This window comes from Mobula birostris, chromosome 9, assembly GCF_030028105.1.
Source record: "Mobula birostris isolate sMobBir1 chromosome 9, sMobBir1.hap1, whole genome shotgun sequence".
NCBI lineage: Eukaryota > Metazoa > Chordata > Chondrichthyes > Myliobatiformes > Myliobatidae > Mobula > Mobula birostris.
In genome coordinates, this window is record NC_092378.1 from 76,109 (window position 1) to 90,968 (window position 14,860).

Here is a 14,860-nt window from a genome sequence, read left to right on the forward strand (position 1 = left end):
AGAAAGGTTGCTGAAGAGATAACGGATGCATTGGTCATGATCTTTCAAGAATCACTTGGTTCTTGCATGGTCCTGGAGAAATGGAAAATTGCAAATGTCACTCCACTCTTTAAGAAGGGAGGGGGAAAAAAGAGGGAATTATAGGCCAGTTAATGGTTGGGATAGTGTTGGAGTCCATTATTAAGGTTGAGATTTCGGGATACTTGGATAAAATAGATCAAAGTCAGCATGGTTTCTGTCAAGGGAAATCTGGTCTGACAAGTCTAGAGTTCTTCGAGGAAGTAATAAGTAGGGTGGACAAAGAAAAGGCAGTGGATGTCATTTTCCTGGACTTTGATAAGGTGTCACACATGATAAACTCTTATGGCATCACAGGAAATATACTATCATGGACAGAGGAATGGCTGACAGGCAGGATGCACAAGTGGGAATAAAGGGGGCCTTTTCTAGTTGGCTGCCAGTGACTAATGGTATTCCTCAGGGGTCAGTAATAGAACTGCTACTTTTCACATTGTTTGTCAATGATTTAGATTATGGGATTGATGGCTGTGGTAACGTTTGCAGATGATACGAAGATAGGTGGATGGGTAGGTAGTGCTGAGGAAGCAATATGATTGCAGCAGGATTTAGACAAATTGGAAGAATGGGCAAAAAAAGTGGCAGATGGAATAGAGTGTTGAGAAATGTATGATAATGTATTTTGGTAAAAGGAGGAATAATGCAGACTATTATCTAAATAGGGGAAAAAATCAAACATCAAAGGTACAAGGGGACTTGGGGGTCCTTGTGCAGGATTCCCAGAAGGTTAATTTGCAGGTTGAGTCTCTGGCAAGAAAAGTAAATGCAGTGTTAGTATTCATTTCTAGAGGACTAGAGTATAAAAGCAAGGATGTAACATTCAGACTTTATAAAGCACTGGTGAGGTCTCACTTGGAGTATGGTGAGCAGGTTTGGGCCCCTTAGAAAGGATGCGCTGAAGCTAGAGAGGGTTCAAATGATTCCAGGATTAAATGGCTTGTCATATGAAGAGCGACTGATGGCTCTGGGTCTGTATTCACTAGAATTCAGAAGAATGAGAGGTGTCCTCATTGAGTTCTATCAAATAGTGAAAAGTCTTGACAAAGTGTATGTGGAGAGGATGTGTCCTATGGTGGGAGAGTCTAAAACCAGAGGACACATCCTCAGAATAGAGGGGCGCCCTTTTAGAATGGAGATGAGGTGGAATTTCTTTAGCCAGAGAGTTGTGAATCTGTGGAATCCGTTGCCACAGGCAGCTTTGGAGGCCAAGGCTTTATGTATATGTAAGGCAGAAGCTGATAGATTCTTGATTGGTGAGGGGATGAAGGGATATGGGGAGAAGGCAGAAAATTGGGGCTGAGAGGAAAATTGGTTCAGCCATGATGAAATAGCGGAGGAGACTCAATATGCCAAATGGCCTAATTCTGTTCCTATATCTTATGGTCAAATGGGAATGCCAGTGCCAGCAGGGCCTCCTTTGACTCATGCACAAATGTCCTGGATCTGGACCACAGAAAACCATATCAATTTTTAAAGACGTCAGTGAAGCAATAAGCAAACCAAGGAGGGGTAGATGTTGCCTTTAAATGCTCATCCCTTTAAACCTGGAGACTATGTACAAACTTTGTATATGTAAAGATGCTTAAGAAAGACCGTCTTTCTCCTGGGTGGAAAAGGCCCTATTAAGCGATTCTGGTGACAAGGACTACTGTGAAATTCCAAGGGAAGCCTGATTAGATATACAGAACAAACTCTAAGTTATCTTCTCTGGAAGAAGGAAAGCCAGAATACTGAATTATCAAGAAATTACTTTTGTTCCACGGACCATTCGGGTTTATTATACAGGGGAAAACCTATAATACTTACTTGGGCTTAGCGTATGAATATGCTACATGGACTAATGTAGTTAGTTACCGGGTGTGTATGGGGATTCCCACAATGGTGCTAGAAAGCGCCTCTACAACCCACTCCTCCAATCTCCTCTCATTGATTGGAACAACTGATTCCAAATAGCTTTGGTAGAAGGCATTATCCCAGAAGTTCATATACTTTTTCCAACAAACATGTAATATTGGATCATTTTTCTCAATAAATAAATGAACAAGAATGATGTTGTGTTTTTTTCATTGGGTTCTCTTTATCTAGTTTTAAGATTTACTTGAAGACCTTAACACATTTTAGTTCATACTTACAGGGTTTACAAACTTTCTAACACCACTGTATACATGGAGCAGGGGGTGTGTCCTTATGGGGATAAGGTGAGATAGGGAAATGGTGAAGGACAGGTAGGGTCGGGGGTATCACTGGAAGGTGTTGCTCCTCCAACCTGAGTGTGGCCTTATTGCAATTGTCGGAATGGGAATGGGAAGTAGAATTAAAACAGTGGCCATTGGCGGACATTGTGTAGGTGCTCAATGGTGGTCGCCCAATCTATGTTTGGTCTTACCAATATACAGGATGCCACCCGGGAGCACCGGATACAGTGGATGACCCCATCCGACTCACAAGTGAAGTGTTGCCTCACCTGGAAGGACTGTTTGGGGCCATGAATGGTCATGATGGAGGAGGTGTAAGGGCAAGTGTAGCACTTGTTCTGCTTGCAATGATAAGTGCCAGGAGGGAGAGATCAGTGGGGAGGGACAAATGGATAAGGGAGTCACATAGGTAGCAATTCCTTTGGAAATCAGAAAGTGGGGGTGGGGGGGGAGGAAAGGAAAGATGTGCTTGGTGATGGGATCCCATTGGAGATGCCAAAAGTTACAAAGAATTATATACTGGACACAGAGGCTGGTGGGGTGGTGGATGAGGACAAAAGGAACCCTATCCCCGATGGGTTGAGGGCAGATGTGCGTGAAATGGAAGAGATGCAGCTGAGGGCCGTGTTGATGGTGGAGGAAGGGAAGCCCCTTTCTTTGAAAAAGGAGGCTATCTCCTTAGTTTTGGAATGAAAAGTCTCATCCTGAGAGCACAAACACGAGGAATTCTGCAGATGCTGGAAATTCAAGCAACACACATCAAATTTGCTGGTGAACGCAGCAGGCCAGGCAGCATCTCTAGGAAGAGGTACAGTCGACGTTTCGGGCTGAGACCCTTCGTCAGGACTAACTGAAGGAAGAGCTAGTAAGACAGTTGAAAGTGGGAGGGGGAGGGGGAGATCCAAAATTATAGGAGAAGACAGGAGGGGGAGGGATAGAGCCAAGAGCTGGACAGTTGATTGGCAAAAGGGATATGAGAGGATCATGGGACAGGAGGCCTAGGGAGAAAGAAAGGTGGAGGGGGGAACCCAGAGGATGGGCAAGGGGTATAGTGAGAGGGACAGAGGGAGAAAAAGGAGAGAGAGAAAGAGTGTGTGTATATAAGTAAATAACGGATGGAGTACGAGGGGGAGGTGAGGCATTAGCAGAAGTTTGAGAATTCAATGTTCATGCCATCAGGTTGGAGGCTACCCAGACGGAATATAAGGTGTTGCTCCTCCAACCTGAGTGTGGCTTCATCTTTACAGTAGAGGAGGCCGTGGATAGACATATCAGAATGGGAAGATCCTGCTTTCTCTGGCGAACAGAGCGTAGGTGTTCAGCAAAATGATCTTCCAGTCTGCATCAGGTCTCGCCAATATATAGAAGGTCACATCGGAAGCACCGGACACAGTATATCACCCCAGCCGACTCACAGGTGAAGTGTCGCCTCCCACTTTCAAATCTCTTACTAGCTCTTCTTTCAGTTAGTCCTGACGAAGGGTCTCGGCCCGAAATGTCGACTGTACCTCTTCCTAGAATAGCCACCTGGCCTGCTGCGTTCACCAGCAACTTTGATCCTGAGAGCAGATGCGGTGGAGACGGAGGAATTGAGAGAAGGGGATGGCATTTTTTTCAAGTAATAGGGTGAGAAGAGACATAGTCCAGGTAGCTGTGAGAATCAGTGGGATTATAAAAGATATCAGTAGGTAAGCTGTCTCCAGAGATAAAGAGATCGAGAAAGGGTAGGGAGGTGTCAGAAATGGACCAGGTAAATTTGAGGGTGGGGTGGAAGATGAATGCAAAATTGATACGGTCACCATTTCAGTCGTCAATGTATTGTAGGAAATGTTGGTGAGTGATACGTGTAGGCTTGGAGCATAGTTTGTTCCACATAGCCAACAAAAGGGCAGGCATAGCTGGGGCCCATGTGGGTGCCGGGATACACCTTTTGATTGAAGGAAGTGGGAGGATCAGTACAGGTGTCAGGCAGGATAGTGAAATGCTCCTCTTGTGGAATGTGGGAAGGTAGGGAAACCTCCAGTGTCCCTGATGACTATAACTGCGGGATGCATCCAGCTGCAGCTTCTAACAAATAGTGTCTTATGGTCTCTCACCTTATCTCCTTACCTGCCTATCATCTGGTGCTCCACCCTGTTCCCTTTCTCCTATAGCCTTCTGCCCTCTCCCATCAGATTCCCCTTTCTCCAGCCCATTATTTCTTTCACCAATCAATTTCCAAGCTCCTTACTTCACCCCCCCACTCCCCGTTTCACCCACCTACTACCTTTTAATTCTTCCTCTCCTCGTCCCACCTTCTTACTCTGACTTCTCGTATTTTTACTCCAGTCCTGATAAAGGGTTTTGGTCCCAAATGTCAGCTGTTTACTCTTTTCCATAGATGTTTCCTGGCTGGTTGAGTTCCTCCAGCATTGTTTGTGTGTGGCAGTTTAACTCAATTTATCTACTTACACAGGCATAATCAAGTGGCAAATGTCATTCACCAATATCTTGCTTTAAAATACAAACTCATAAAAGGCACTATGCCGTACAATAAATACAAGCCTGATCCAGTTTTAGAGTCAGAGTTTTACAAATTATATTACGATCAATATATTACAAATATGACTATATATAGTAAGCCTCCAGCTATATCACAGGACAATCAAGCAAGAACAACTTGCCATTCCAAACACACACGTTTCATGCTGAACAGAGTATCTCTAAACTGTCAGTCAGCTTCCAAATGTTACTACTCCACCATTCTTTGGCACACCCCCCTGTTGATTCCCTTCTCACCATACGCTCTTACACACTGACCATTGTCCAGTGCCACAAACTCTGCCCTGTGCTGACCTGTTTCTGGTTTCGAACCCTGCTCCATTGAACATCCATCTGTTCACGGAGGGTCAGGAAACTGCGTAGATGTGCACATAGGTACTCAGTTGTGTAAATTCATGTGTTCTTTCATTGAGACAATAAGGGTACTTGTCAGTAATTACAGATTCTCTATGTGCTTGCTGATCATTATTACATAGAACATAGAATAGTACAGCACAGTACAGGCCCTTCGACCCACATTGTTGTGCCAACACTCAAACCCTGCCTCCCATATAACCCCCCACCTTAAATTCCTCCATATACCTGTCTAGTAGTCTCTTAAATTTCACCAGTGTATCTGCCTCCACCACTGACTCAGGCAGTGCATTACACACACCAACCACTCTCTGAGTAAAAAACCTTCCTCTAATATCCCCCTTGAACTTCCCTCCCCTTACCTTAAAGCCATGTCCTCTTGTATTGAGCAGTGGTGCCCTGGGGAAGAGGCACTGGCTATCCACTCTATCTATTCCTCTTAATAACTTGTATACCTCTATCATGTCTCCTCTCATCCTCCTTCTCTCCAAAGAGTAAAGCCCTAGCTCCCTTAATCTCTGATCAAAATCCATAATCTCTAAACCAGGCAGCATTCTGGTAAATCTCCTCTGTACCCTTTCCAATGCTTCCACATCCTTCCTATAGTGAGGCGAACAGAACTGGACACAATACTCCAAGTGTGGCCTAACCAGTTTTATAGAGCTCCATCATTATCTCGCAACTCTTAAACTCTATCCCACGACTTATGAAAGCTAACACCCCATAAGCTTCCTTAACTACCCTATCTACCTGTGAAGCAACTTTCAGGGATCTGTGGACATGTACCCCCAGATTCCTCTGCTCCTCCACACTGCCAAGTATCCTGCCATTTACTTTGTACTCTGCCTTGGAGTTCGTCCTTCCAAAGTGTACCACCTCACACTTCTCTGGGTTGAACTCCATCTGCCACTTCTCAGCCCACTTCTGCATCCTATCAATGTCTCTCTGCAGTCTTCGACAATCCTCTACACTATCTACAACACCACCAACCTTTGTCTCGTCTGCAAACTTGCCAACCCACCCTTCTACCCCCACATCCAGGTCATTAATAAAAAATCACGAAAAGTAGACGTCCCAGAACCGATCCTTGTGGGACACCACTAGTCACAACCCTCCAATCCGAATGTACTCCCTCCACCACGACCCTCTGCCTTCTGCAGGCAAGCCAATTCTGAATCCACCTGGCCAAACTTCCCTGGATCCCATGCCTTCTGACTTTCTGAATAAGCCTACCGTGTGGAATTACTAAGGAGTAGATCCTTGTAACAATAATAACTGTGAAATGAGCAGGGAATAAGGAGGTTAACCACCAATATACGAAGAACAGAACATGGAACAGAAACACTGACAGTGTCTAGCTGGGCTGGGTTGACTCTCTACTGTACACTGGGTATGTTGCAGAGTCACTGGACACCTGGGACACAGTTTAAAAATGGGACGGATTTATTTGTCATAGATCCAGAATATTAAACTTCAGTCCCATTAAAGGTGAACATCAGCAGAATAAACTCCACCCATGCCCAGTGACCAGGGTGCAGAACCGGGTTTGATGAGCAGCAACAATAATTGCCGAATTCTACACCAACTTTGAACTTGCCTCTGGAGTCAGCAGCTGTGATGGTGAAATATCTAATGTCACAATCATGGACTCTACTGCGTGGTCTATGCGCCCCCACTGGCAGACTGTGCAACAGGTTCGGCAATTGCGCTTTTGAATATGCACTTTCCAGCTAATTATGTTTCATTATGGCAGCATTTAACTTCCTTCTTTTCATCGTAGTCTTGTCAAGACTTGAGCAAAGCACAGCAACGTTATGCTTCCTGCCTACCTTCATCCGTGTCTAAGAAAGGACTACTGTTCAGATTGACGCTGGAAAGGAGTGTTATTCATTTAGTATTTTGATATTGCTTTCAACTGCAGCATTGATATTTTACATTCATTTTCAGAGTTTTAGTTACTGGTCCTGTTGGCTTAGTGCTTATTGTTTCTCTTTCCCTTAAAATTCTGCGAAGTTTTCATTAAAGTCAGTGAACTACTGACCCACTTAGCTGTGCCTCGCTCTGCACTTGGACCATATCCAAACATCTTAACATCAAGCATGCAGCTTATTTAACTACCTTCTGCAGTGTGCAACAACGTTGGACGACCGAGTGAATCTCTTCCCACATTCAGAGCTTACGGAGCCAGCCGAGGTCAGGATGGTGGAGAAGGAGCAAGTCAGGATATTGGAAGAGCCTGCCAGGATGTTGAAGGAGCCAGTTTGGTTCAGAGATTGGCTCGGACATTTCACCTGTGATCATGTGAGTTGCTGTTACCCTTGTCTGGTGGGTGGACAGACAACAGGGGAGCTGTGTAGCCTTGATGGTAATGAAGACTAGACTTCAAACTTCGGACTTGTCTGCTGCTGCAGTCCAGGTGAGAAACATGAAGAGTTTACAGCGTGGTGTCTGCGCACGGCTGGGGCCTGGACTCTCCCATCGATACTGCCATCTTGTGTTTGAGTGGTGGAATGATAAGCTGTATTACGTGTGCCTGCACACCGCTGGGACACTACCATCGATCACCGGACATTGTCGCTCTATATATATGACTATATATATATGATTTTTTATTGAGTGAATATACTTCTTTGCTCACTACTTTGATTATGTTACTTGGTATTTTTGAATGTTTCCAACCTTGGCCCCAGAGGAATGCTGTCTCATTCAATTGTATTTACATATGGTTTTAAAAATAATTAAACTTAATTTGATGTGAATGGCCTCTTCCCTTAGTGAGCTTGCAGATATACCTTCAGTTCAATAACAGAGTGAATCACTTCCATCAGTCTGAGCAGGGGAATGGCTTCTCCCCAGCATGAACTCTCTTATGTCTCTGTAGGCTAGATAGGTGAGTGAATCCCTTCCCACAGTATGAGCAGGTGAATGGCCTCTCCCCACTGTGAACTGTCTGATGTGCTAGCAGGTCGTATGACTGAGAGAATCCCTTCCCACAGTGTGAGCAGATGAAAGGCCACTCCCCAGTGTGAACCGACAGATGTGTCTGCAGTCTGTATGCGCGAATGAATCCCTTCCCACACACAGAACAGGTGAATGGCCTCTCCCCAGTGTGAAGTCGCTGATGTCTCTGTAAGTTGGATGACCGAGTGAATCCCTTCCCACAGTCTGAGCAAGTGAATGGCCTCTCTCCAGTGTGAACTGACTGGTGTGCCAGTAGGTCACATGACCGAGTGAATCCCTTCCCACAGTCTAAGCATGTTAATAGCATTTCCCCAGTGTGAACTGACTGGTGTGCCTGTAGGCTGGATGACACTCATGCCTTCCCACACACAGAACAAGTGAATAGCCTCTCCCTCGTATGAACTTGCTGGTGTCTGCAGGTTGGATGAGTGAGTGAATCCCTTCCCACACACAGAACAGGTGAACGGCTTCTCCTCCGTGTGATTTTGCTAGTGTGTCTTCCTCTGGAATGAGTGAGAGAATCCCTTCCCACAGTTCTCTATCAATTCAACAAATTGATGTCAGACATAGGAAAATCTTTGCACCATTAATGCAGTTGAAGAACTGATCTCTGGTGAACAAATGCTGGTATATTCTCAGCACCCTGGTTCCATTGAGTTACAACAGAAAACTTCATTTCAGACACAAAGCACATTTCAGGCTGGGAAGAGATACTTCTTCATCTCCAAAAATCAACAACAGATACATTGGTTTTATAAAGGAACTATCTGGAGAGAGACAGCAAAGCTGACGCGTTGTTGTGTTTGAGGTTCCCGTACACTGATTCTCTGTCGTTTCTAACCTGTAATAAGATTTACAAAAGTCATCAATGGGTGAAGGACAGCACTTCAGATGAGTTAATTTTCATCTCTACGGTGGTCTCTGACATCACACTTTTGCAACCAGGTTGAACACAAAATGGAGGAACAACTCCTCATCGTCTGACTGGGCACAGATCAGACATCTGGACTGGCCATCAAATTCTTTGATGATTTTCCTGTTTGTATCAGAATGGAACTTTTCATCTGTGACATGGCTCAATTTGACTCTCTCCATTAGTATTATTCACTTGATCCCTCTAAGCTGCACGGGTGCGTGGCTGTGCAGTAACTGAAATACTCTCATGCAGATAGCCTTTGTTGCCGCACAGCTGGAATTTAAATTCATATAATGTTAATTTAAAGTGCCACACAGTTTTCAGGACGTGTAAGAATTTCTCGCTCAGACCAATAGTTGGCCTGTGCAGTTGCTGAAAAACATTAGAGGGAACATTAGTATCATTTGAAGTTCTTGTCATGTCCCCCAGAGCACTACAAAGAACACATGATATTACATGGTTGATCCTGGAGTCTTTCCAATTACACTGAACCCTTCTGCAAAAATGATTGACAGTGATGAACTCATCGATGGTAATGCCAATGAATGTGAAGGAGAGGGGAGTAGGCTTTCTCATTGGAGTTTAGCATATTTGACATGTGAAAGCTACAGACTACTTGTTGCCCAGGACAAAGTGTTTGATATCATCATGTACCCAGAGAGAATATATACAACATGTTCTTACTGGCAGAAAGGTCCAGAACAAGAGGAAGTAGAACAAAAGTGATTTTTGCAAGAAATTTTCTCTGGAAACGAGAAGTAGTAATGGGGAATAGGGAAATGGTGCACAAACCAAATAAGCATTTTGCATCAATCTTCACTGTGGAAGACACTAGCAGTATGGTGGAAGTTCAAGAGTATCAGGGCTCAGAAATGAGTGACATTACCAGGGAGAAGGTTCTGTGGAAACTGAAAGGTCTGAAAGTAGATAAGTCACCTTGACAAGAAGATGGACATCTGGTGCAGGATTCCCTAAAGGTTAATTGGCAGGTTGAGTCAGTGGTGAGGAAGGGACATCCTTTTAGAAGGGAGATGAGGAAGATTTTCTTTAGTCAGAGAGTGGTGAATCCTATGGAATTCATTACTACAGGTGGCTGTGGAGGTAAGTCTTTACATATATTTAATGCAGAGGTTGATAGGTTCTTGATTAGTCAGGGCATGAAGGGATGAAGGCAGAGAATGGGGTTGAGAGGAAAAATGGATTAACCTGACGAAATGGTGAAGCAGACTCAATGAGTGAAATGGCCTAATTCTGCTCCAGTATCTTTTATCCAAGAACAAAAGTTGATGGAATGATATTGTTCTTTTTTTCAATACAGCACTAAATGATAAATTTCACTGATTGGAAGGTAGACTCTTCATCCGAGATTACCTCAGAACTATATTTTTGTTCTAAATTTCTAATCCTTGGATTTAGATTCACACACAAAATGCTGGAGGAACTCAGCAGGCCAGGAGGCATCTATGGAAAAGAGGACTGTACTCTTCCATAGATGCTGCCTGGCCTGCTGAGTTCCTCCAGCATTTTGTGTGTGTTGCTTGGTTTCCAGCTTCTGCAGATTTTATCTTGTTTGTCCTTGGATTTAGATAGCAGGAGCTCAGCTGTGTCTAACAGATCCATCCGCTCCTTGTCCCTATGCCTGCGCTTACAAACACACTCTACGGACTGGCCGGGAATGCACTGGAACTACCACCCATGGCTGCCCCTGTACCCAGAAACCCATCTATTTGATATAGTCCCAGTGATGCACAAGCATGGCTAAAATGGCACAGCATCTTTGCTCACCAGCAGAAAACTCCCCTGGCCCGGGTACGGTTCATGGGGCTGAGAGAGAGGGAAAGGAACAGGACTGTCCCAGGTTTGTGGGGCCTCGGTGTGTCCAGAGCTTACAGCAATTGTCCCTCAGTCAGGGTGCAGATGCCAGTGTTTATGAAAGACGAGAAAATCTGCAGATGCTGGAAATCCGAGCAACACACACAAAATGCTGGAGGAATTCAGCAGGCCATACGGCATCTATGGAAAAAAGTACAGCCGATGTTTCAGGCTAAACCCTTCGGCAGGACTGAAGAAAAAAAGCTGAGGAGTAGATTTGAGAGTTGGGGGGAGGGGAGAGAGAAATGCCGGTGAAACTTGGAAGGGGAGGGATGAAGCAAAGAGCTGGGAAGTTGATTGGTGAAAGAGACAGAAGGGGCAGGGTAGGGGAAGGAGCACCAGAGGGAGGTGATGGGCGGGCAAGGAAATGACATGACAGAGGGACAAGGGGATGGGAAATGGTGAAGTGGGGAGTGCGTGGAGGCATTACCAGAAGTTTGAGAAATTCATGTTCATGCCATCAGGTTGGGGCTACCCAAATGGAATATAAGGTGTTGTTCCTCCAACCCAAGTGTGGCCTTATCCCTACAGTTGAGGAGGCCATAGATGGATATATCGGAATATTGGAACAGGAACAGAAAATGGAATTAAAATGGGTGGCCACTGGAAGATTCCGCTTGTTCTGGCAGACGGAACATAGATGCTCAGTGAAGCGGTCTCCCAATCTACATCAGGTCTCACCGATGGAGTGATAGGTGAGGACAAGAGGAACCCTATCCCTGGTAGGGTGGTGGGAGGATGGGGTAAGACCAGACATGCTAGGAATGGAAGAGATGCAGCTGAGGGCAGCGCTGATGTTGGAGGAAGGGAAGCCCCTTTCTTTGAAAAAGGACATCTCCTTCATTCTAGAACATCTCTTCCATTTCACACATTTCTGCTCTTACCCCATCCTCCCGTCACGCTACCACGGATAGGGTTCCTCTTTCCTCACCTATCACCCAGCCAGCCACCGCGACCAGCAGATAATTCTCTGAAACTTCCACCATCTCCAAATGGATCCCACCACCAAACACGTCTTTCCCTCCCTCTGTTTTCTGCTTTCCACAGGGATCGCTCCTTAAGCGATTCCCTTGTCCATTCGCCTCTCCACTGATCTCCCTCCTGGCACTTATCCTTGCAAGTGGAACAAGTGCTTCACCTGCCCCTACACCTCCTCCCTCACCACCATTCAGGGCCCCAAACAGTCCTTCCAGGTGAGGTGACATTTCACCCATGAGTCTGTTGGGGCCATATACTGTGTTCAGTGCTTCCGGTGTGGCCTCTTGTATATCGGTGAGACCCGACGTAGATTGGGAGACCGCTTTGCCCAGCATCTATGCTTCGTCCACCAGAAGAAGTGGGATCTCCCAGTTGCCACCCATTTCGATATGTCCATCCATGGTCTCCTCCACTGTCGTGATCATGACACACTTAGGTTGGAGGAACACCTTATATTCCATTTGGGTAGCCTCCAACCTGATGGCATGAACATTGACTTCTCAAACTTTCGGTAATGCTCCCCCCCCTTCACCATTTCCCATCCCCTTTTCCCTCTCTCACCTTATCTCCTTACCCAGCTATCCACTCCCTATGGTGTTCCTCCTCCCTTTTCTTTCTTCTAGGGCCCTCTGTCTCTTCCACCAATCAACTTCCAAGTTCTTTACTTCACCTCTCCCCCTCCAGGTTTCACCGATCACCTTGTGTTTCTCTCTCCCCTCCCCCACCTTTTCAATCTACTCCTCAGCTTTTCAGTCCTGCCGAAGGGTTTCGGCCCGAAACGCCGACTCTACCTTTATCCATCGATGCTGCCTGGCCTGCTGAGTTCCTCCAGCAGACACAAAACGCAGGAGGGACTCAGCGGGCCAGAAAGTATCTACGGAAGAGAGTGAACAGTCGACGTTTCGGACCGACACCTCACTTCTTTGACGCCTACGCTATTTCCGAAAGCCCCGCTCCTACCTGCTACCGACACTCCAGAGCCTGTTGTCTACTGAGCGCATGCGCGATATTCGGGGCTCACCGGCGTTGCGTCACCGATACGCGGAGGCTTCTGGGTAAGCACCGTGCTGTGAACTTGCTGTTCCTCTTTCACCTTGTCTGCGAGGACAACCTCGTCCGATCTTTTAACCATCCTGATTTCTGCAGCAAGTCTTTTCTTGCATTTTTACGTTCCTACCACAAGCAAAAGAAGATCTGCAGCTGCTGGAAATCCAAGCAGCACACAGAAAATACTGCAGGAACTCTGCAGGCCAGGCAGCATCCATTTCCAGAGTCCCTTCTCTAAAGGTAATAAGATCGTGCTGCAAAAGGGGCAGCAGTTAGGCCACCCTTGTTGTTCCAGAAGCAAGCGCAGACTGGCTCTGATGACACTCCAATTTGGAGCAGCATAGCAGTCCACTCCATCGGATGAAAGGGCAAAGTGGGACAAGCTGGGTTGGAAGCAGCACGATGGTATGTGGCTTCACCCAGATGGACTCAATATGGCCCCATTATTGCCAGATGTGTTCAAATGTGGGCAAGTGGGGAATGACTGACCAAACTTGCTATGACCCTGTAGTATCTCAAGTTACAGAACAAATCTGTAGACATTGTATGAGATGTGCCTAACAGAATATGGGAAAAGTGGTACAAGTAACAGCATCTCATACCCTGTCGTTACATGGCCCTTCTGTACACTGCCTCATTCAATTTCCTCAATGTGATGGGTATCAGTAGGTATTAGTTATTTTTGATTTGTTCTCACTATTGGTTGAAACATTCCTTGTAGAAAGAATTATGCAGTTATGGTAGCAAAATGTTTGTTAGAGGAAACAATCCCGCAATTTGGGATCCCTGGGAAAATATCGAATGGTAAAGTCATTAAAGAATAAGCTATGCCTTACAGATGGATCACAATTTCCATTGTGTAGCTACCATCCTCAGTCGGCGAGCCTTGTAGAAAGGATGAATGGAACAATTATGAATAAACTTAGCAAATTGAGTGAAGAAACTGGATTAACATGGAACCAGGTGCTGCCTTTGGTTCTGATGACTATTCAACTGCTAGTAGAACCATTGGCCTGTCTGTCCCCACATGAAATCATAATGGGACGGCCCTTGTGCCTGCCATCTGATGTGCCACTGGAAGTTAAGCTGATGGATGTATACTTATAACAGGGAGAAGGGTATGCTGAACTATTGCATTGCCCTCACAAAAAGCATTACCAAATATCATCAACAGGTAAAGGCAGCAACCATTGAATTAGATTATGAAGACGCGCAGTCCTCTTTTATTGTCATTTAGTAATGCATGCATTAAGAAATGATACAATATTTCCTCCAGTGTGATATCACAAAACACAGGACAGACCAAGACTGAAAAAGCTAACAAAACCACATAATTATAACACATAGTTACAACAGTGCAACAATACCATAACTTGATGAAGAACAGTCCATAAGCACAGTAAAAAGTTCAAAGTCTCTCAAATGTCCCACATCTCACGCAGACAGGAGAAGGAAGAAAAACTCTCCCTGCCATGTCCGACCACAGTCCGACTCTGAGTCGGCCGAAAACTTCGAGCCTCCAATCAGCTCTCTGACACCAAGTACCGAGCACCACCTCTATCTGAACGAATCGACCTCAATCTCGGTCGCCAGCAGCAGGCAAAGCCGGGGATTTTGGGGCCTTCCCTCCGGAAGATTCTCGATCGCGGATTAACAACAGCAGCGAACTTGCATTTCAGATATTTCTCCAGATGTTCCTCTGTGCTTTCACGTCTGTCTCCATCAAATCAGAATTGTCCACGGCCCCTATTTAACAGATCATTTTCACCGGAGGGCTGCGCATGCGCGGCACACTGTTATCTCTCCTCCAGCTCAGTGGACTTCATTTCTTACATCCTTCACATACATGAGGAGTAAAAATCTTCACATTACGTTTTTGTCTAAATATGCAAGGTGCAATTTATAGTAATTTGTAATA

The 14,860-nt window shown here is 45.5% G+C and overlaps 1 protein-coding gene across 1 annotated transcript in view; it reads right to left on the reverse strand.

Moving 5' to 3' along the window:
- Window positions 1-6,614: 6,614 nt before the first annotated feature.
- The window catches only part of LOC140202464 (uncharacterized), a 39,575-nt gene continuing 31,329 nt past the window's right edge, over window positions 6,615-14,860 (reverse strand). Inside the window, 3 exon segments of the mRNA XM_072267327.1 lie at window positions 6,615-8,406; window positions 8,488-8,542; window positions 8,544-8,602. Of these exon segments, the coding sequence (XP_072123428.1) occupies window positions 7,993-8,406; window positions 8,488-8,542; window positions 8,544-8,602 (528 nt within the window). The 3' untranslated portion in view covers window positions 6,615-7,992.